General features: G+C 36.4%; 1 protein-coding gene across 1 annotated transcript; it reads left to right on the top strand.

Moving 5' to 3' along the window:
- Positions 1-3,167: 3,167 nt before the first annotated feature.
- Positions 3,168-7,156, top strand: LOC140229871 (uncharacterized). Its single transcript, XM_072310081.1, has 3 exons — positions 3,168-3,228; positions 5,440-5,754; positions 6,951-7,156. The coding sequence occupies exons 1-3, from the start codon at positions 3,168-3,170 to the stop codon at positions 7,154-7,156; spliced, it is 582 nt and encodes a 193-aa protein (XP_072166182.1).
- The last annotated feature ends 9,261 nt before the right edge of the window (positions 7,157-16,417 follow it).

The raw sequence follows: 16,417 nt of genomic DNA, 5'->3' as shown, positions 1-16,417 counted from the left end.
CACCGTTTAGTGAAATGCTCTTAGAATTCTGATTTAACAGCCAATTGGGTATATGCATGTGAGAAATTAACCCCCCACCCCCCCCCACACACAAATACACAATACTGATACATTTGATACTTACCTTAACTCCACAAAAACTTATATCAACTTTTGGTATAAGTTTCCTCTCTTCATTGAAGACAGAAATTCTGGAATGATGTTTCCATTAACGATTAATTAGAATACTAACAATACTGCGTTATTAGTTGCATAATAATAACAATAACATCAATAATGAAAATAATTGTTTTAACAAAAGATATCGAAGTCGAAAATTTATTCAACACTACGCAATGGAAAGAACCCAACGTATAGACACATTTTGGAAAAAAAAAACATAACTTTTAATGTTTTTGAAGATGAGACTGATTTATTGGAAAAACTAAAAATACATGTAAAACATTCATACACAGAAAATTCCTTTTTTTTTCACTTCATTGACACATTCACGGTAGAAGAAAAAAAAACTATTAAAAAATGCTACCATTTTTGCTTCCGGCATTTGAACTTAATCATCTTGTCGATGGATTGACAAATCAAAAGGTAGAGGCGACTCAACTCTTCAATTCAATTCAGTTCAATTCAATTCAATACAATTCAAAACAATACAAATCAATTCAAATAATTTAATTTTCATGAAAAGTAATATCAAGCAATATACATAATGCTTACAAGAGTACATTACATTATAAGGAACTTCGAATCACATAAGTTTCAACAAAATATGAATTTTATATTACAATGATTTCAACTTTGGTTTTTATCTATAGATAAACAAAGCAATGCAAATGTATTTTGTAACTCTATATGGAAAAGAGGAACTCACAAGAAAATCACAGATTGTAAAATTTGTGACTTACTCTAGGAGATGAGGGCATCTCAAGATCCGTCAAGGAATTTATGTATGAAAATTTTGATATCATGATGTCAGGCGAAAAAACAAAAACAAAAAATGACTATGACAAGACAAGCGAGGACAGAACAGGCAAGAAAACAAGCTAAAGATAGGCCTAACAAAGAAAGGAAGAGACACAAAAAACGGGTGTCTACAATTCAGTTATCAGGGAAGGTCACCAAAACAAGAGTAATTAAGAACTTGAAATTCTAAACAAATTAGGCTTATAATAAAACACCAACACCTCATGATTTAAAAATACTTATCATTTATTCACTTACCTATTTTTTTTCTATGAAAATGATCACTTAAGATAGTGCCGATACTGTTGCAAAGTTATAAAGTTGTCAGTGATGGTAGAGAAGCTAGATCCTCTGATTCAGATTGTCCCAAAGTGATTAGTATCTACCATTACCAATGATTACACTTTATTTTTATTTTATTTTATTTATTTCACAAGCAAAAAGAACATTGAATGTTGAATTAGATCGCAAAACTATAATATCTAGTGAAAGTCATTCATAGCGATGGTTCTGCGCCAAATTCAAAATATGAGTCCGAAGATAGACAGCCAGTCAAGTGAAAACGATATCATAAAGTTACTTGTCTTATTGTTTTCATGGGACAAATATGACAATTCAGTAATAACATATATATCGATTGGTTAGTGTCACTGTCAGCATTTCCGTATGAAAATGATGAAAGGCTTCCCTTTTTAAACATTTATTTATTTCAAGTTTTATTTAACCATGGCAGCCTCGTCAGTTATAAAAAAGCTTTATATGAGGTCCCTTCAAATGGATAAAAACATACATAAAAAATACATAACATTTAAAAATAACAGTTAACAGATAAACTGCAACTGACAAAACATAGATTCAAAACACAGTTACACAATTGATTACAATAAACTTAAAATGTCTTTGAACATAATCATTAATACATCATTAAAAATTTACGATATATTACACATACATCTTTAAAATTATCACATATTAATTCCCCAAGTATAATGAAATAAAATGATCCTTAAAAAACAATGCACGATGAATAAACTGATAAGGTATATAATCAGATTTCTTACTCCCAAAATCACTCCAATCATTACACAAATATAATTATTAGCAGTAAACGGGCGGAGTACGAAGAAAAGAAGAAGAAGATTGCAGAAGGAGAGGAAAGATAAAGAAAAAGGCACTAGAAGGAAAGAAAGAGATAACTGAAGGAGGGGCTAAGAAGGGAAGGCACTCAAAAAGCATGATGAAGTAAATGTGAACGGCTTACCAACAAACGTCAATACCAACAAAATCTGCTACAATCGAGAAATAACAAAGCACATAAATCGGATTACATTTCCCACGTTGTTGAAGTGATATCGGTCGGCTCTTTGAGGTACATTGTATATATAGGCATTGAGGTGGCCACAATCTGGCTGACCATTTTTTTTTCGAAACCAAATGGAATTGTTTGTTGGTGTGCATAACGCTTTCTTCTTTATTCTACATTTTAATCAATTATGAATCATGAATGTGTGGAACATTACCTTATAATCTTAATGCACAAAATTTGAAGAACATTGATGTCATACCTACCAAGTTTCAAAATCAGCCTCGGCGGTCCTTCTCATATAGGTCAGGCAAGCTTTTTCCTCTCATGCCTAAAATATTTATGAAAATGATGATGATGATGATAATGATAATGATAATAGTAATAATAATGATTATAATAATAATGATGATAATAATAATGATAATAATAATAATGATAATAATAATAATAACACAACAACAAACACCTACTACAAAAGCATAGATATCTAAGTCACAAATAGTCATATTGTAGCCAAAATTTGCATTTATATAGTATACACCACATCGCTAGATTTACAACTAAAATTGCTATGTACCAACTAAGTGTACCAACAGTTAAAAGAATACGAACATTCATCATCGTTGGACAATGAACAGCAAATATCAGCTGTTCATATTAACTGTAATATGCATAGTACATGATCGAAGAAGTACAAAGTACGATCCCCTGAACCTGTAGTGCAGAAAATGTCAGCCTTGTACAAACGATAGGAGAGTCTGAAGTGCACTTACCCGTAATGCATCATGCAGGTAGGGTTGTAGGCCTACATGACTCATGTTTTACATAGCGTATTCACGTCTAAAGCTTCAATCCGACAGATGGCTCCATATTAACTGCATAATATCCTATCAAGAAGACGATGGTATCTTCGGAGATTTTGTTGCTTTGCCTTCTGATGATTATATCACCGTCTGGAGAAGGTAAGCTCAGAATTAAACAGAAAATTGGGAGAAATATCGCTCCTGCCCCTCAATGCAGAGTTGTGTTAATTAATTTATTCATCGTAAATGAACGAGCATGCCCATGAACAAAGCATGGTCACCAAACCGAATAATTCATACATTTTAGTGCATCAATTGTGAGATATGTGTGTATACATTATGTATACATGCAATGTGTAATTATGTGTATATGTTTTGGCGCTTATTGTCTCTTATTAACCCCAATACCGACTGTTTTATGCTAAGTAAGTTACTAATCAAATCCTCGTCTCAAACACCAATCCTCCCTGGTGACAAGAATGTATCTTTTATTGCCGAAATTTGCAGCATCCTCTACGTAAAGGTTTTAGATTTTATACTACGCATCTGACGGTAGTGAGGCAATGAGGTGAAATCCTGAGATATTTAGTGAGTCCTGAGAGATTAGAGCTCATCAAAGAACCTTCACGAATTAGGGTTTGATTGAAGAAGAAATCCAACAAATTGTTATCTGTTTCATAAGGAGGAGACAAAAAATATCCCTGCAGAACAGATAAAAAATGATAAGAAATAAGAAAGTTATGACATTCTGATTTCACACATTTTCCGGAAGACACTTCTTGACCAGGCGTTATGAATATTCGAATTTGAAAGCTGACGACGTCATTCTCTCACAATTTCTTATTCATTTCAGATACAGAAATGACTAAGACCTCATATCACATCTGTATAAATATAAGACTTGCCTTCAAACTACCAAATATGAAAAAACAAACAAACAAACAACAAACAATATGTTAACTCTGATATATCTTGGTATGGGAGCATGATTTCACCTGTATTAGCTGAATAACAAAAAACAGATCCCAATTTTTATACCAAACAGAAAAAAAAAATTGTGAGGCTTGACATCATCAACATGCTTATTTGAATATTGATAAGGACTGGCCAAGAAATTATTTCTGGAAAAATGTGAAATTTCAATATCTTATTTCTCCCTTATTTCTTATTAAGATTTTGCCATTCATTTTTACATATCGCGTTGTTGGGAATACTTTTCTCTTTTTTTTTCCAAATGTCTATATATTTCATGTATTTAGGGTGGACTTCCTCTTTAAAGGGATACTGTATACTATAACGTTTGCAATCGACAGAAGTCATATTTTGATACATTCAGATATCCCTTCATCCGATTCTTGGCCTAGATTATTTGTAAAGATCCACGTCTAAAATGTCAATAGTACTTGGGTATAGTACGTAGTTTACATCATATACAACAAATACACACTCAGCGAGGATTGGACACCAAGAAATACCTTATAATTTGTCTGTAAACACCCCGTCACGAAATACAGACGTTTTATTTTTTTTTTTTGAACTGGCCGATCAATTAACCAGACAGTTAGTATATTGCAATAATAGATATGAATGATACATGTTTGTCTCGTAAATCATCCATCCACGTATCGCTCAGCCAGGTGAAACAGATCCACGTCTAAATAGTGCTTGGGTAGTCAGAAGTTAATATTATACAAAAAAAAAAATTGCACTCAACGAGATTGACACTCGAATCCTTAATGGTTTGTGACTATTATGACAACGATATAAACGTCATACTGTTCACAGTTGGGCATATGTTTTCTGTTAATCTTTTCATACCGACAATTTAATACAAATCATTGTATACAAAAACACTTGTACGTTGCAACAGAAGAGTCTGATACGACTGAGTGAAGCAAGTTCCTATTACATTCTCTCTTTTTTGGGGGGCAATGGATATTTATCGACTTCGTAATTTTTTCATTATTGTATATACCTTCATTTTGCTATTAACAATAGCAATCACATGTTAAAAAATAGAACAAGACGTACTAACATTAGAATAGTTGTATACTATTATTGTGTGCCATTACGATTAGCATCATGATACAACATAACCATCATCTTTATGAATTTACTTTTTATTTTTCATTATAATCATGTAAGACATCTATGATGTCAATATACATTATTATTTGCGCTTCATTATCATCTTCTCTTCTTGATCACGAATTTTAGTTTCCCTATTCAACTGATCGCTCAGATAGACCGAGTTTATTATTTGGATAAGTAATAACCGATAAAGATTCACAATATGAATTATTTACACTGAGAGTCAGCATGATATATGAAGAATTCCTTTCCCTTTCGGCCCATCCTCACCGACCAAAGGTCAAGTCAGCACTAAGCCGTTTGTAACAGCCTATTTGGGTCGATCGGTGGAGCTCCCGTGTGAGATTTCAAGACCACCCTACACAGTTTTCTGGTATGAACACCTTTCGACCGGCGCCCCTGATAAAGATCCTAAAATTGTGGTACAGAATATCAATGGAGAGGACATAGCTACGACAGAACCGAGGTTCGAAATCACCTCCGATTTCTCTCTGATGATACACAACGTGACCGTCCAAGATGAGACAACGTATTCATGTCGTGTGGTGTGGTTTGACGACCAGATGACGAGCTACACTCATCTCAGAGTAGTAGGTAAGACTCGTTCCATTTCCTATAACAGTATTGTATTCCATTTAGGTTCTTTCAACCCCCCGGCCTGGTCTCATTTAGTTTGTAGGTCGACAATGAATTTCAAGATGTCAGTGTACCAATATGATAAAAATTCGTTGCTAACGCCATGACTGGATAAGAACACTAAAAGCGAGTTGTGACAAAAACAAATCAAATGTAGAGATCGACAACTTGTGAACGAATTGTCCGAGTCCCGTCATGCTTTACTAATGCGTTCAAAGGAAATTTCTGCATTTTTCCCCACTTGGTGAATATTTGAGCTTTATTCACTTTCAGCAGTGTGGGCAGCTTTAACTCCATTTGAGGTCTAATATAGGCCTAGTACTGTTTGTGACTGCAATATTGATAGGAATTTAGGAGGTTCAGTGAAATGCCACTCAGAGACGGTAGAACTTATCCCATCAGCTGCTGTGTCTTTCAAGCAAACATGAATGAAGTTTGTATTATTTTCCTGGTTAATATGTTCGATTCTTTAGCGGCTCCCTGGAGACCAGGCCAGCCTCAAAGAGACCTCAAGGACGTCTCCGTGACAGTGACACATTCTCGCTCCTGCGACAATTGCTCCTGTCTTATTTTCTCCAAGGACTTAGGGTTTGGGTTAGGGTTTGGGTTAGGGTTGTGATAGGTTTTTATGTTTTCTCTGATGTGAGGATTATAGGTTTCGGGTTTAGGATTATGTTTGTTGGTAGAATGTATGTTTCGTTTAGCGTGCAGATATTTTGTGGGAGCAATATTGTCGCAGGAGCAAGTTATGGAACTCTTCGTGACGTGAAACAAGTCGCCAGGAAGTCCCCACAAGGTCGCCATGATGCCCTTAAAGAGGTATTCCAAGTACAAATGAAATTTCAAATTGTTTCAATTGCACGCCTCGATCGAGCTAATTTAATGTGTATACACTATCCATGCGAAGTCGCTCTTGAAAGATTTTGTTGTGAGGATAATCATTTTTTTCTTTGCAAATTAGTCCTGTTTTAGTGTGATATGTTCCAAATTCTAAAGTAGGTTAAGAAAATAATAGTTTTGGAAAGGTACCGTGACGAGCGTGGCCGGGTTTGTTTCGTGCGGAATTTAGTGGTCCAAACATTGTTTAGTATGTTCGGAACACTTGAAAGATGAATGTATCTTTTAATATGTGGCCATTTTCTCTATCATCGTAGCTCTTGCCGATAAACTCAACCCGATTGTAGTCGCAAACTGCCGGAGAAATGGTACTGACAGATGTGTGTACTACATCGCCCCATCTGAATCAACGATTCAGCTGAAATGCCAAGTGAGCGGCGTACGGCCAGCAGTGAACTTGACATGGATCGACGCCCTCACCGGCGAAGTGGTACCAGCAGGACAACCGAGACGAGACTCGTGAATAAGAAGACAGGACTCGTGACTGTGTCCCGAATTACTCTAGTAAGAAGCAGGCTTTAAAGTGGAATTTCTCAAAGTACATTTTAATATATATATTAATGCGATCTGTTAGACAAAGTTGGACACAAGAAGTCACAACGGAGACGTTTGTCTCGAAGCACATGATACAGTATACTTCATACTCAGTGCAAAGAAGAGAACAACGATTATGGATTTTAGCAGTATCACTTCAACATGGTTGCTAAGAAGCGACCTGTACCATCGGTCTAAATGGGTGTGAGTATATAAATTATCCCACCTTATCCACAGAAAACAAGTAACCAAATATTAAACATCATATGTTTGAACTCGTCATAATGCACTACCACATTAAAACATCCATCTAAACCGATAGTGACGCCCTTACTATGCTCTCTTTTTGTTTTAAAGAATATTTTGTTCTGCATCAATGGGAAACAAAATGTACCAACAAATATCATACAAATATCTTTACATCAATTTCGTAATCATTTTCATCAATGGAAACAAAGTCATATAAACCGAAATATACCAAGTCTTAACATAAATTTCGTAATCTTTACACTCTGATGTTTTCTTGTCACCAAACATTAAACACAATCCATATACATACTGCCGTCGTTTTTTTTATACTATTATTGCCACAAGGCACAATCGATAACAGCGAATTGTAACCGATCGTGTTAAACCGAATCGGTTTCACCTCATTTCGTTACAATAATACAGCATGTCCCCCCCCCCAAAAAAAAATACTATCTGATTTTGGACTTGATAACTTCCAATATGATTTAACTGTCTAAATGCTATTTCCGGGTCTAAAATGTAGCATCTAACCTATATTTTGCAGAAAACCCAATTCAGTTTGGTTAAGTGGTCACGGAGAAATGTGAATCGCTGTGAAGCATGTCATGGATGTGATTCTTCCAAGTTCAGCACTTGGATGCTCTTGGTACAGCGCCTTAATGTGTGAACACAATAGACAAAACTTGGAGGGAAGGGATTCCTGACATTCTCTACTAAAATCCTCATTTCTCTTTGATCACTGAAGCAAATCGGATGAGATTTTCTGCAAAACGTGCGTCATAAGTTAATGTTTCATACCCTGATATTGTATTTGGATTGATATCTTCTTTTAAAAGTTATCGTTGCGGAGAGTCCCGTTGAATATTGCTTTTGGGACATATGGCATTATATCTATCTATCTATCTATATTTCTATCTATAAGTATATATATATATATATATATATTGTAGTTGTTCCGCGTATTGGCGCTAATAGTCGCACAATATGCGTTTGTAGTTATCATCTATTATTTTTTGTTATGGTTACACATATTGCGCGCGCTGGTAGGGTAGTAACACCTCACTCTCAATAATCATTGTGAATATTCACACTGTCATCCCTGAAGAAGAGGAAAGATCCTCGAAAATTCGGATTATTCATTAAATCAAGATTGGCTATAAATGCATTCCCTGCATTCCTCTGTTGTGACTTTATTATTGCTATATGTATATGTATATATATATATATATATATATATATATATATATATATGATTGATGCAGTAGGCTCACAAAGTGCGCGATCCATTAAAATAAGGAACAAAGGATGGGCAAAAAAAGCAAGGGAACGAACAAAAGCATGTGCACCACCGTAGGAAAATAACAATGCTGGAGAGTCTAAAGTGCACCTCCCGTAGCTAGCGTACATAACTGTAGACATCGTTGTCAGCCCACGTAATTCATGTTTTACGGCGTATCCACGCCTATTATTGCTTCGAATCGACAGATGGTTTCATACCTGTATGATATCCTATCAAGAAGACAATGATATTTTTGCAAATTTCGCTGCTTTGCCTTCTGGTGATCGTTGCGTCATCTGCTGAAGGTAAGTTCAGAATTAAACAGGAAAGCTGGGAGAAAATGCGCTCCTGCCTCCTGAATGCACAGTTGCGCATCATAAACAGGCCTACATAGGAATGAGCGATCATGACCATGAAGGAAGCATAATACATTGTACCATATAGGGTAGTAGAGTTCATAAGTGCATCATGAGATAATCTCTGTGTGTATGATTTTGTACATTTGTATAGAAAATTATGTGTATGCGTTTTGGCGCTTTTGTAGATTGTAAACCCCATTACCGACTGCGCTATGCTTGTATAAGGCAATAAATCAGTTCCCCGTCTTCTTAACACCTCGCTGGTGACAAAAACGTATCTTTTATATCGTTTTGGCCGAAAAGTAACATGACTCTTTAGGAAAAGTGTTTGAATTTTAACCTGCATGCACATCTTGTTCGAGATTGGTAGTGAGACAAGGCGATGAAACCCGAAAGATTGGGGTCCTCTAACCCTAGAACCTTCACAAACTTGGTTTTAATTGACGGGATACTGTATTATAGCATACAATAACATTTTGTATCGACAGACGTCATATTTTGATACAATTAGAATGTCCCTTCATCCAATTTCTGGCGTATATCAGATTACATGACCGTCCGGAAATATCTTTAATTTTGTCTTCAAGTATACCTCGTGAATTCATGGACTTTTCTACGCAGTGCAACCCCTTTTTTCGAACTTGACAATCACTTTAAATGACAGCTAATAGATTGCCACGATAGATATGGATGATACATGTTTTTCTTGTAAATCATCGATTCATGCACTGCTTTGCCGGATGACACAGATCCACGTCTAAATAGGCCTAAAGTGTCTGGGTAGGAAAGTCACTCAGCAGTGCGTTCATGCCCTCCCCCATACTCTCGAATAGGCCTTATGGTATGGGATATAACCTTATAATCCACTATAAGGCGGGTCTAGGGCAATTACCCCCTGGGCAATTACCTCGGACCCTTCCCCTGGCCCTAATCCTAATGCTGAACCTAACCCTAACCCTAACCTAAACTCCTAACCCTAAACCTAACCCTAACCCTAGTCCTTACTCTAACTTTACCACTAACCAGTATTTAGCTGGGGGTAATTGCCCGGATTCGCCACTAAGCAATTGCTAGGGTTTAGAAGACTGCCAGAAACTGAGGAAACTGTCCATTGTTTTCTCAATGCCAACTCATTAATCGGTAAAGATTAACATTTCAAAGTGATACAGCTACAAACATTTACGAGATTTTAGGATTCAAACTGCTGAAATTTATACATCATGTAATTTGTATATATTTTTTCAATCAAAAAAATAAATAAATATTGCTAGCACTGGTATAACAATCATTTCAATTCACAGCAGCAAATCACGTCTGTTTCAGTCATCGAGGAGGATATTTCTATGCCACCTTTGAGAATGTATCATTATCATTTAAATAACAAGCATTTCAATCATGTAACGGAAATGACAAAAACTTAATGCTTTTCATTTTGAAGGAGATTGATTTAATTAGTTGACGTACATATTGCAATCTGTTAGATGAATATCTCGTGAACCATTACAAGGCTTTTCCACGTATAATTCAGAGAGAAGTATACCGTGATTAAAGGTCTTGTTTACCTTATTGGGAACAGTGGTTTAAAAAAAATTCAAGATATAACATTCGATGTATATGTGTAGATCTGATGTTTCACAAAACATCCTACCATATAAGTTGATGCAATAAAGCCTAAAATATATGAAGATATCACTATTTCCTCAATAAACCATAGGTAGACGGTTTAGTCTGGAAACAGTTTTATAATAACTATTGTTCATATTATGTGCATTTAACAATATTTAACATCAATTTTACGGATTCAAGTTTTTACAGTGGTTCTTTTCATCCCTATCTCACATTTTAGAACTATCTCAAAGCACTGTTGCTATTTGGTTTTTGTTACATATGCAAATGGTAAATTGTGCCTTTAATCGTATCAAAATCGTTGGAAAAGTCCATTTAGATGCCAATTGTATGCGAAAATGTATCGAGTGCATGTATTATCCTCTCAACAAAGGTACGTAAATCGTGTGCGGTATAACATGTTACTCATGTTAAAAATGCAATGGGTTGGATATATACCATTCTTTCAAAAATGTTGGAAATTGAATTTAATAACGGTATTTGTCTGTAAAATTGTTGACATCATTCTTCCACCCTTTATTACGTATATGAGTGACTTGCAGTCTTCATCTTATTTGGAATAAGTTCAGTCATGAGCGATAAATTAATAATGTGTACTATTCAAGGATCCGTTAACTATTAGGGAATTATATTTTTCAACAAATGATTATCGATTCTATCAGAACCCGGAGTTTTCTCTTCTTTCAAATTATAAACAATCTTAATAAGTTCTTGATTATATGTGGGGTCAAAATATACTTTTGGGCTTAGATGATATATCATAAAACACTTTACTAGATAAAGACATAATTTTGTGATGACTTTTTTTTCAATCAATGCAAAAAAAAAAAATCTCTTAATCAATCTTAAAAGAGATTAGGTTATCCAAGGGGAGTCTGGATTTTTTTTTTTGGAACTACTTTTCCTTGTACAAAACTGAATATGTTCATCAATTTTAGAAGTGATAGCTTTCATGATAATCACAAGACAAATGAAGATAGGTACTATTGTGTACAAAAGACCAATCTTTATCTTAAGTATTTTGCAAATCAATAATATTATTTGTCGTAATCTTACGACGTTTCTGTTGATGATTTTTGCCTGAGAGTTCACTTTATTGGTACTTGTGTAAATATAGGATAATGATCAAAGATGTCTGAAGAACAATACCAGACTCGGGATCATTAGTATATAACACACTTGTACGGTATAACAGGACATTCTAATTTGACTGAGCGAAGCCAGTACCTATCGCATTTTCTCTTTTTTGGCAATTTCGTCGACATAGAAATTGATTTACATTATACATGCCTTTATTTTACTGTTAACAATAGTAAACAGATGTAAAAAATAACGGAACAAGACGGAGTGTCATCAGAGTAGTTGCATACCATCACTGGTTGTCATTACGATTATTATATCTTTACCAATTTTCTTATTTTTCATTATAATTTTGTAAGCCATCTTTATATTAATGTACATTACTACACATTTGTATTTTCAGCACCATCTTCTTCTTTTCTTGATCACGAGTTTTAGTTTTCCCATTCAATTGATTTCTCAGATACATGTAGACTGGAGTGTTTATTGTAGCCATTTATTCTGCTAGGTGTTACCAAAAAAAAAAAATAAATGTTTGATCCTTAATAGTTCGAAAACTATACATCAGACAACACTGTCGCTGATTTGAGTAATAGCTGAGTAGTGTACAGTTTAGTTGGAGGTGATTTGAGAGAAATGAGAGAATGAATTAGTTTCGTTAAATCCATGATAAGTTCTAAACTTAACTTCCAGATTTTGGTAAAATTCAAACTCTCTGTACAAAATGGAGTTTCACACAAGAACCAATGGTGTGTATGTGAGTGTGTGCTTGTAATGGCCCTGAACAATAGTATACTAATGATGCACAGGATAGAGTGTGTTAGTGAAGGTGCGGCGCGCTCGAGAGTATTGACAATGGTGCGACATGCACGAGGCGCAGCCGAGTGCATGTTTGCAACCGTTGTCAATACTCGAGAGTGAGCCGCACCTTCACTAACGCCACGAAATAATCCTGTGCATCATTAGTTTTATAAAATGGGTCGAAAACTAACAGCATTATTCACGTACCTTTGTGGGTCAATACCAGTCAGCTACATGTAGCACTCGCTCAAAAGTCAAGATGTCCGAAGATGTTCGTCCCAAACATTTACGCACGTCGCACTCGGAAATCCCGCACATAAGTACTGTACGTACGCAGGAGCGGATCCAGGGAGGACCGCAACCGGCGCACGCCCCCCCCTTTATTTTTTTGTTGAAACAAAAGAAATAAAAAGAAAAAAATGGGGGAGGGGTGCGTGCGCCCCCCTTTAATTTTGTAAACACGCCCCCTCTTTACGGAATTCCTGGATCCGCCCCTGCGTACGTATAAGAGTATACGTACGCCACGTACTGTTATGCACAAGAAAGGCCGCCGGCTGTTGTGGCAGCCCGCGGCCCGAACTAGAAGTTGTTTACAGGATTGACAGCGCGTATAGTAGCGCGTGACGCACTTGTAACAACTGATTGAGTGCGCACTGCTAGTGTAAAACATTGTGACGTACGTCAGGCCAGGGAGGTGGAAGAGAGACTCTTCTTAGTGCATACCTGAAGAGAATAATGCACGCACACGTGACTCATTTCAGCGCTTCCAATTGGCTACATTCTTGAACCCATTTTATAAACATGAATACCACGAATATCACCTTTTCAGAGGTCGTGGCTAGGCTTCTTCCGTGAATACTTTATCAAAGATTCATGACGGATTGCCCTGTACACTGTTACTCAGAATTTACAGTAAAAGGTAAAAAGGTAAAATGCAAGCACATGAAAAAAAAAAGCAAATGTTTTCATGTTCTTGCATACATTTCACGATGAATAAAGACTAACTGTGAGAGGGGATTTATTATATATATATATATATATATATATATATATATAATTACATATATATATATATATATATATATATATATATAATTATTATCATTATTATTACTACTATTACTACTATTAGTATTATTATCATTATCATATTATGGAATGGAGCATTCAAAACCTGGCTATTGTTAAGGGCCTTTGTCTGGATGTTAACCACACACTCTTATTCATACCAGTTGACCCCAGTGCAAAAAAGTTCTAAATATAGAGGGTTAACACCTAATTACAAAATAAATCCTGAATTTTGTAAAAACTGATTTAGGCATTCATTTCTTAGAGTACCACCAACAAAATTGTACACTATTCAGCTATTGGTCATATCAATGTGAGTATCATCTGATATATAGTTTTTTTAACCTTTAAGGATCAAAACTTGGATTTTTTTGTAACACTTATATAATATATTCTTGGGAAAGGGATGACGGATAAAGGTTCACAATGTACATTCTGTACACTGAAATTCATCCATGTTGCTTCCTAAGAATGATCAAAAAGAATTACTTTCCCTCTCCACCTCCTTCCCGTGATCTGTGACCGAAGAGCAAGTAGTGAGCACCAAGCCGTTCGTAACAGCATACTGGGGTAGATCAGTGGAACTCCCGTGTGAGATTTCAAAACCACCCTTAGCAGTCTCCTGGTTTCAACACATTTCAACCGGCGCCCCAGATGAAGGTGCAATAATTGTAGCGCAGAATTTCGATGGAGTAGCCAAAGCTAAAGGAGAACCGAGGTTCGAAATCACCACCAATTTTTCTCTGAAGATACACGATGTGTCTGTCCAAGATGAGACAACGTATTCATGTCGTGTGGCTTGGCTTGACGATCACGTGACGAACTACACTCAGCTCAGAGTCGTAGGTAAGACTGAGTAAACTCGCTTCATGTTTAATGTACAGTATGTCATTCAGTTTCACGTTTGTAGCTCAGCAGTGCAAAAAGTCAATTTCATAATAGATATGCTAAAAAATTGCTTCAAGAATTCTATGTGAAGCATCATCAATCGATTTCCCATGTCAAGACAATCTAGAATGTTTAAATGAAAGACGCATACAGTCCAAGCAAGTACCCTGTGAGGGATAAACCTGAAATACCCTCTCAGGGCTATTCAGCGGCTCAACGAAGCGTTGCGATCGTTATCTCTATTCTCATTGCCGGTCGTTCCGATTTATGACTAGAAATTCTGCGGATTTTGCTGGCTCGTGCGAGCGCTGCACGCTCGCCATGAGCTGGGTGGCCCTGTACACCAACATGCAGGCCGGACAAGTCTCAGCGTCACATACCAGCTGGGGAGATACCACGTACACACAGTCTTCACATCCACTATATTGTAAAGTAATTCGCGCTAAGATGGATTGCAACAATTTGCACAAATCCAAACTAATTTAAACTACACTAAGTACACGTCGTTGCAGGATGATATAAACACAAAAAATAAACAAAATACACAGTTCCCCCACACTCATGTACGCACACAAGCACAAGCACACACAGCAAACACAAGGGTGTCAACAACATCAAAAGCAAAAACAAAACGAAAACTGGCATCATTCAGAAAGTGTTGAATTCGAGTATCTTATATGTTATCAAGATACAGTTGTGACTTGTTTCTTGAGAAGAACGTAAAACTATTTTTTTTCTTTTCAAATCATTTCATGATGTATCAATCTGTATTTAATAGTCACATCTTGTATCATCTGCAGTGTGGATATTAGTATAATATACGCATCTATAATATAAGAGTAAGAACATCTTCTATAGACGATCGAACGCAATTTCAAAACCCAGTTTTGGCAACTGAATGGATTTCGTTCTCCTACCTGCCCGTGGCCGGTACACTTGCCGAACTGTAAAGACGATGGTATCACACATCTCCTCAACTGGAACTACAGCTGTATTTTCAGTTATGATTCTCTCACAGTCCCAAGCAGATATTACACAAAACGCCATCTTAGTCTTCATAAAATGTTATCGATGCAGTCATGGCAGCGTATATTCCATAATTCAGGGAGGTGGAAAGAGAATTGAATAATTTTACCTAGTTAGTGCACAGGGATAGACTGTACCACGCTAATGTAAGGTCTCAGTGGCAGCTGACTGGTATCGAGGAAACCCCACTAAGGAATTAAGATAAAAAAAACAACAACATCACTCCCCCACCCCACCGAAGAACCCTGGCTGGTATGTGTACGTAACTTTCCACAGCAGACACTCTGCCGAGCGAGACTGCCTTTTCAATGTCACAGCACTTTCCCAACGACGCAGGGACGTGATCAGTCCACATTTGATTTTTCTGATAAACTGCGTTGATAAAAGATGTAAGCATCGATTTCATTCTACATAATTCATTTCCAAAATTTACAGTTGTGATTACATGTACATTACATCAAATGTGAGATTAGTAAGGTTCCTTCGTACAGCAGCGAACAGTGGCAACAAAGCAAGCAACGCGAGCTAGAGAGCAATACGATAACCATTCCACGTGGGCTAACAGCACGGAGGCACGCGGTGTGTGCGCGTTTTTCTCTGTTTCAGTAGCGATAGCCTGACAAAATTCAGACCGGATTGAATGAGACTAAGTGGACAAAATGTTCGAACATGTTGTGCTATGACAGAGAGCGTGTGAATTTTGCTCCCCGCGGATTATCCTGCAAAAGGGTCTATGAAAGGAAAGACTAGTAATCTTCACTCTGAGGGAAAAGGAGCGCAATCCGCGGGGAGCAAAATACACCGTGTGTGTTTA

Source organism: Diadema setosum, chromosome 6, assembly GCF_964275005.1.
Source record: "Diadema setosum chromosome 6, eeDiaSeto1, whole genome shotgun sequence".
Taxonomy (NCBI): Eukaryota; Metazoa; Echinodermata; class Echinoidea; order Diadematoida; family Diadematidae; genus Diadema; species Diadema setosum.
Note: the sequence above shows the minus strand (reverse complement) of the source record. Positions and strands in the feature narration are given on the sequence as shown.

Excerpts from the sequence above, each read along its gene's own strand:
- LOC140229871 (XM_072310081.1), top strand. The coding sequence starts at position 3,168 with ATGGTATCTTCGGAGATTTTGTTGCTTTGCCTTCTGATGATTATATCA. Across the intron at positions 3,229-5,439 it reads TATATCACCGTCTGGAGAAG|GTCAAGTCAGCACTAAGCCG; the intron begins GTAAGCTCAGAA and ends CACCGACCAAAG. Across the intron at positions 5,755-6,950 it reads CACTCATCTCAGAGTAGTAG|CTCTTGCCGATAAACTCAAC; the intron begins GTAAGACTCGTT and ends CTATCATCGTAG.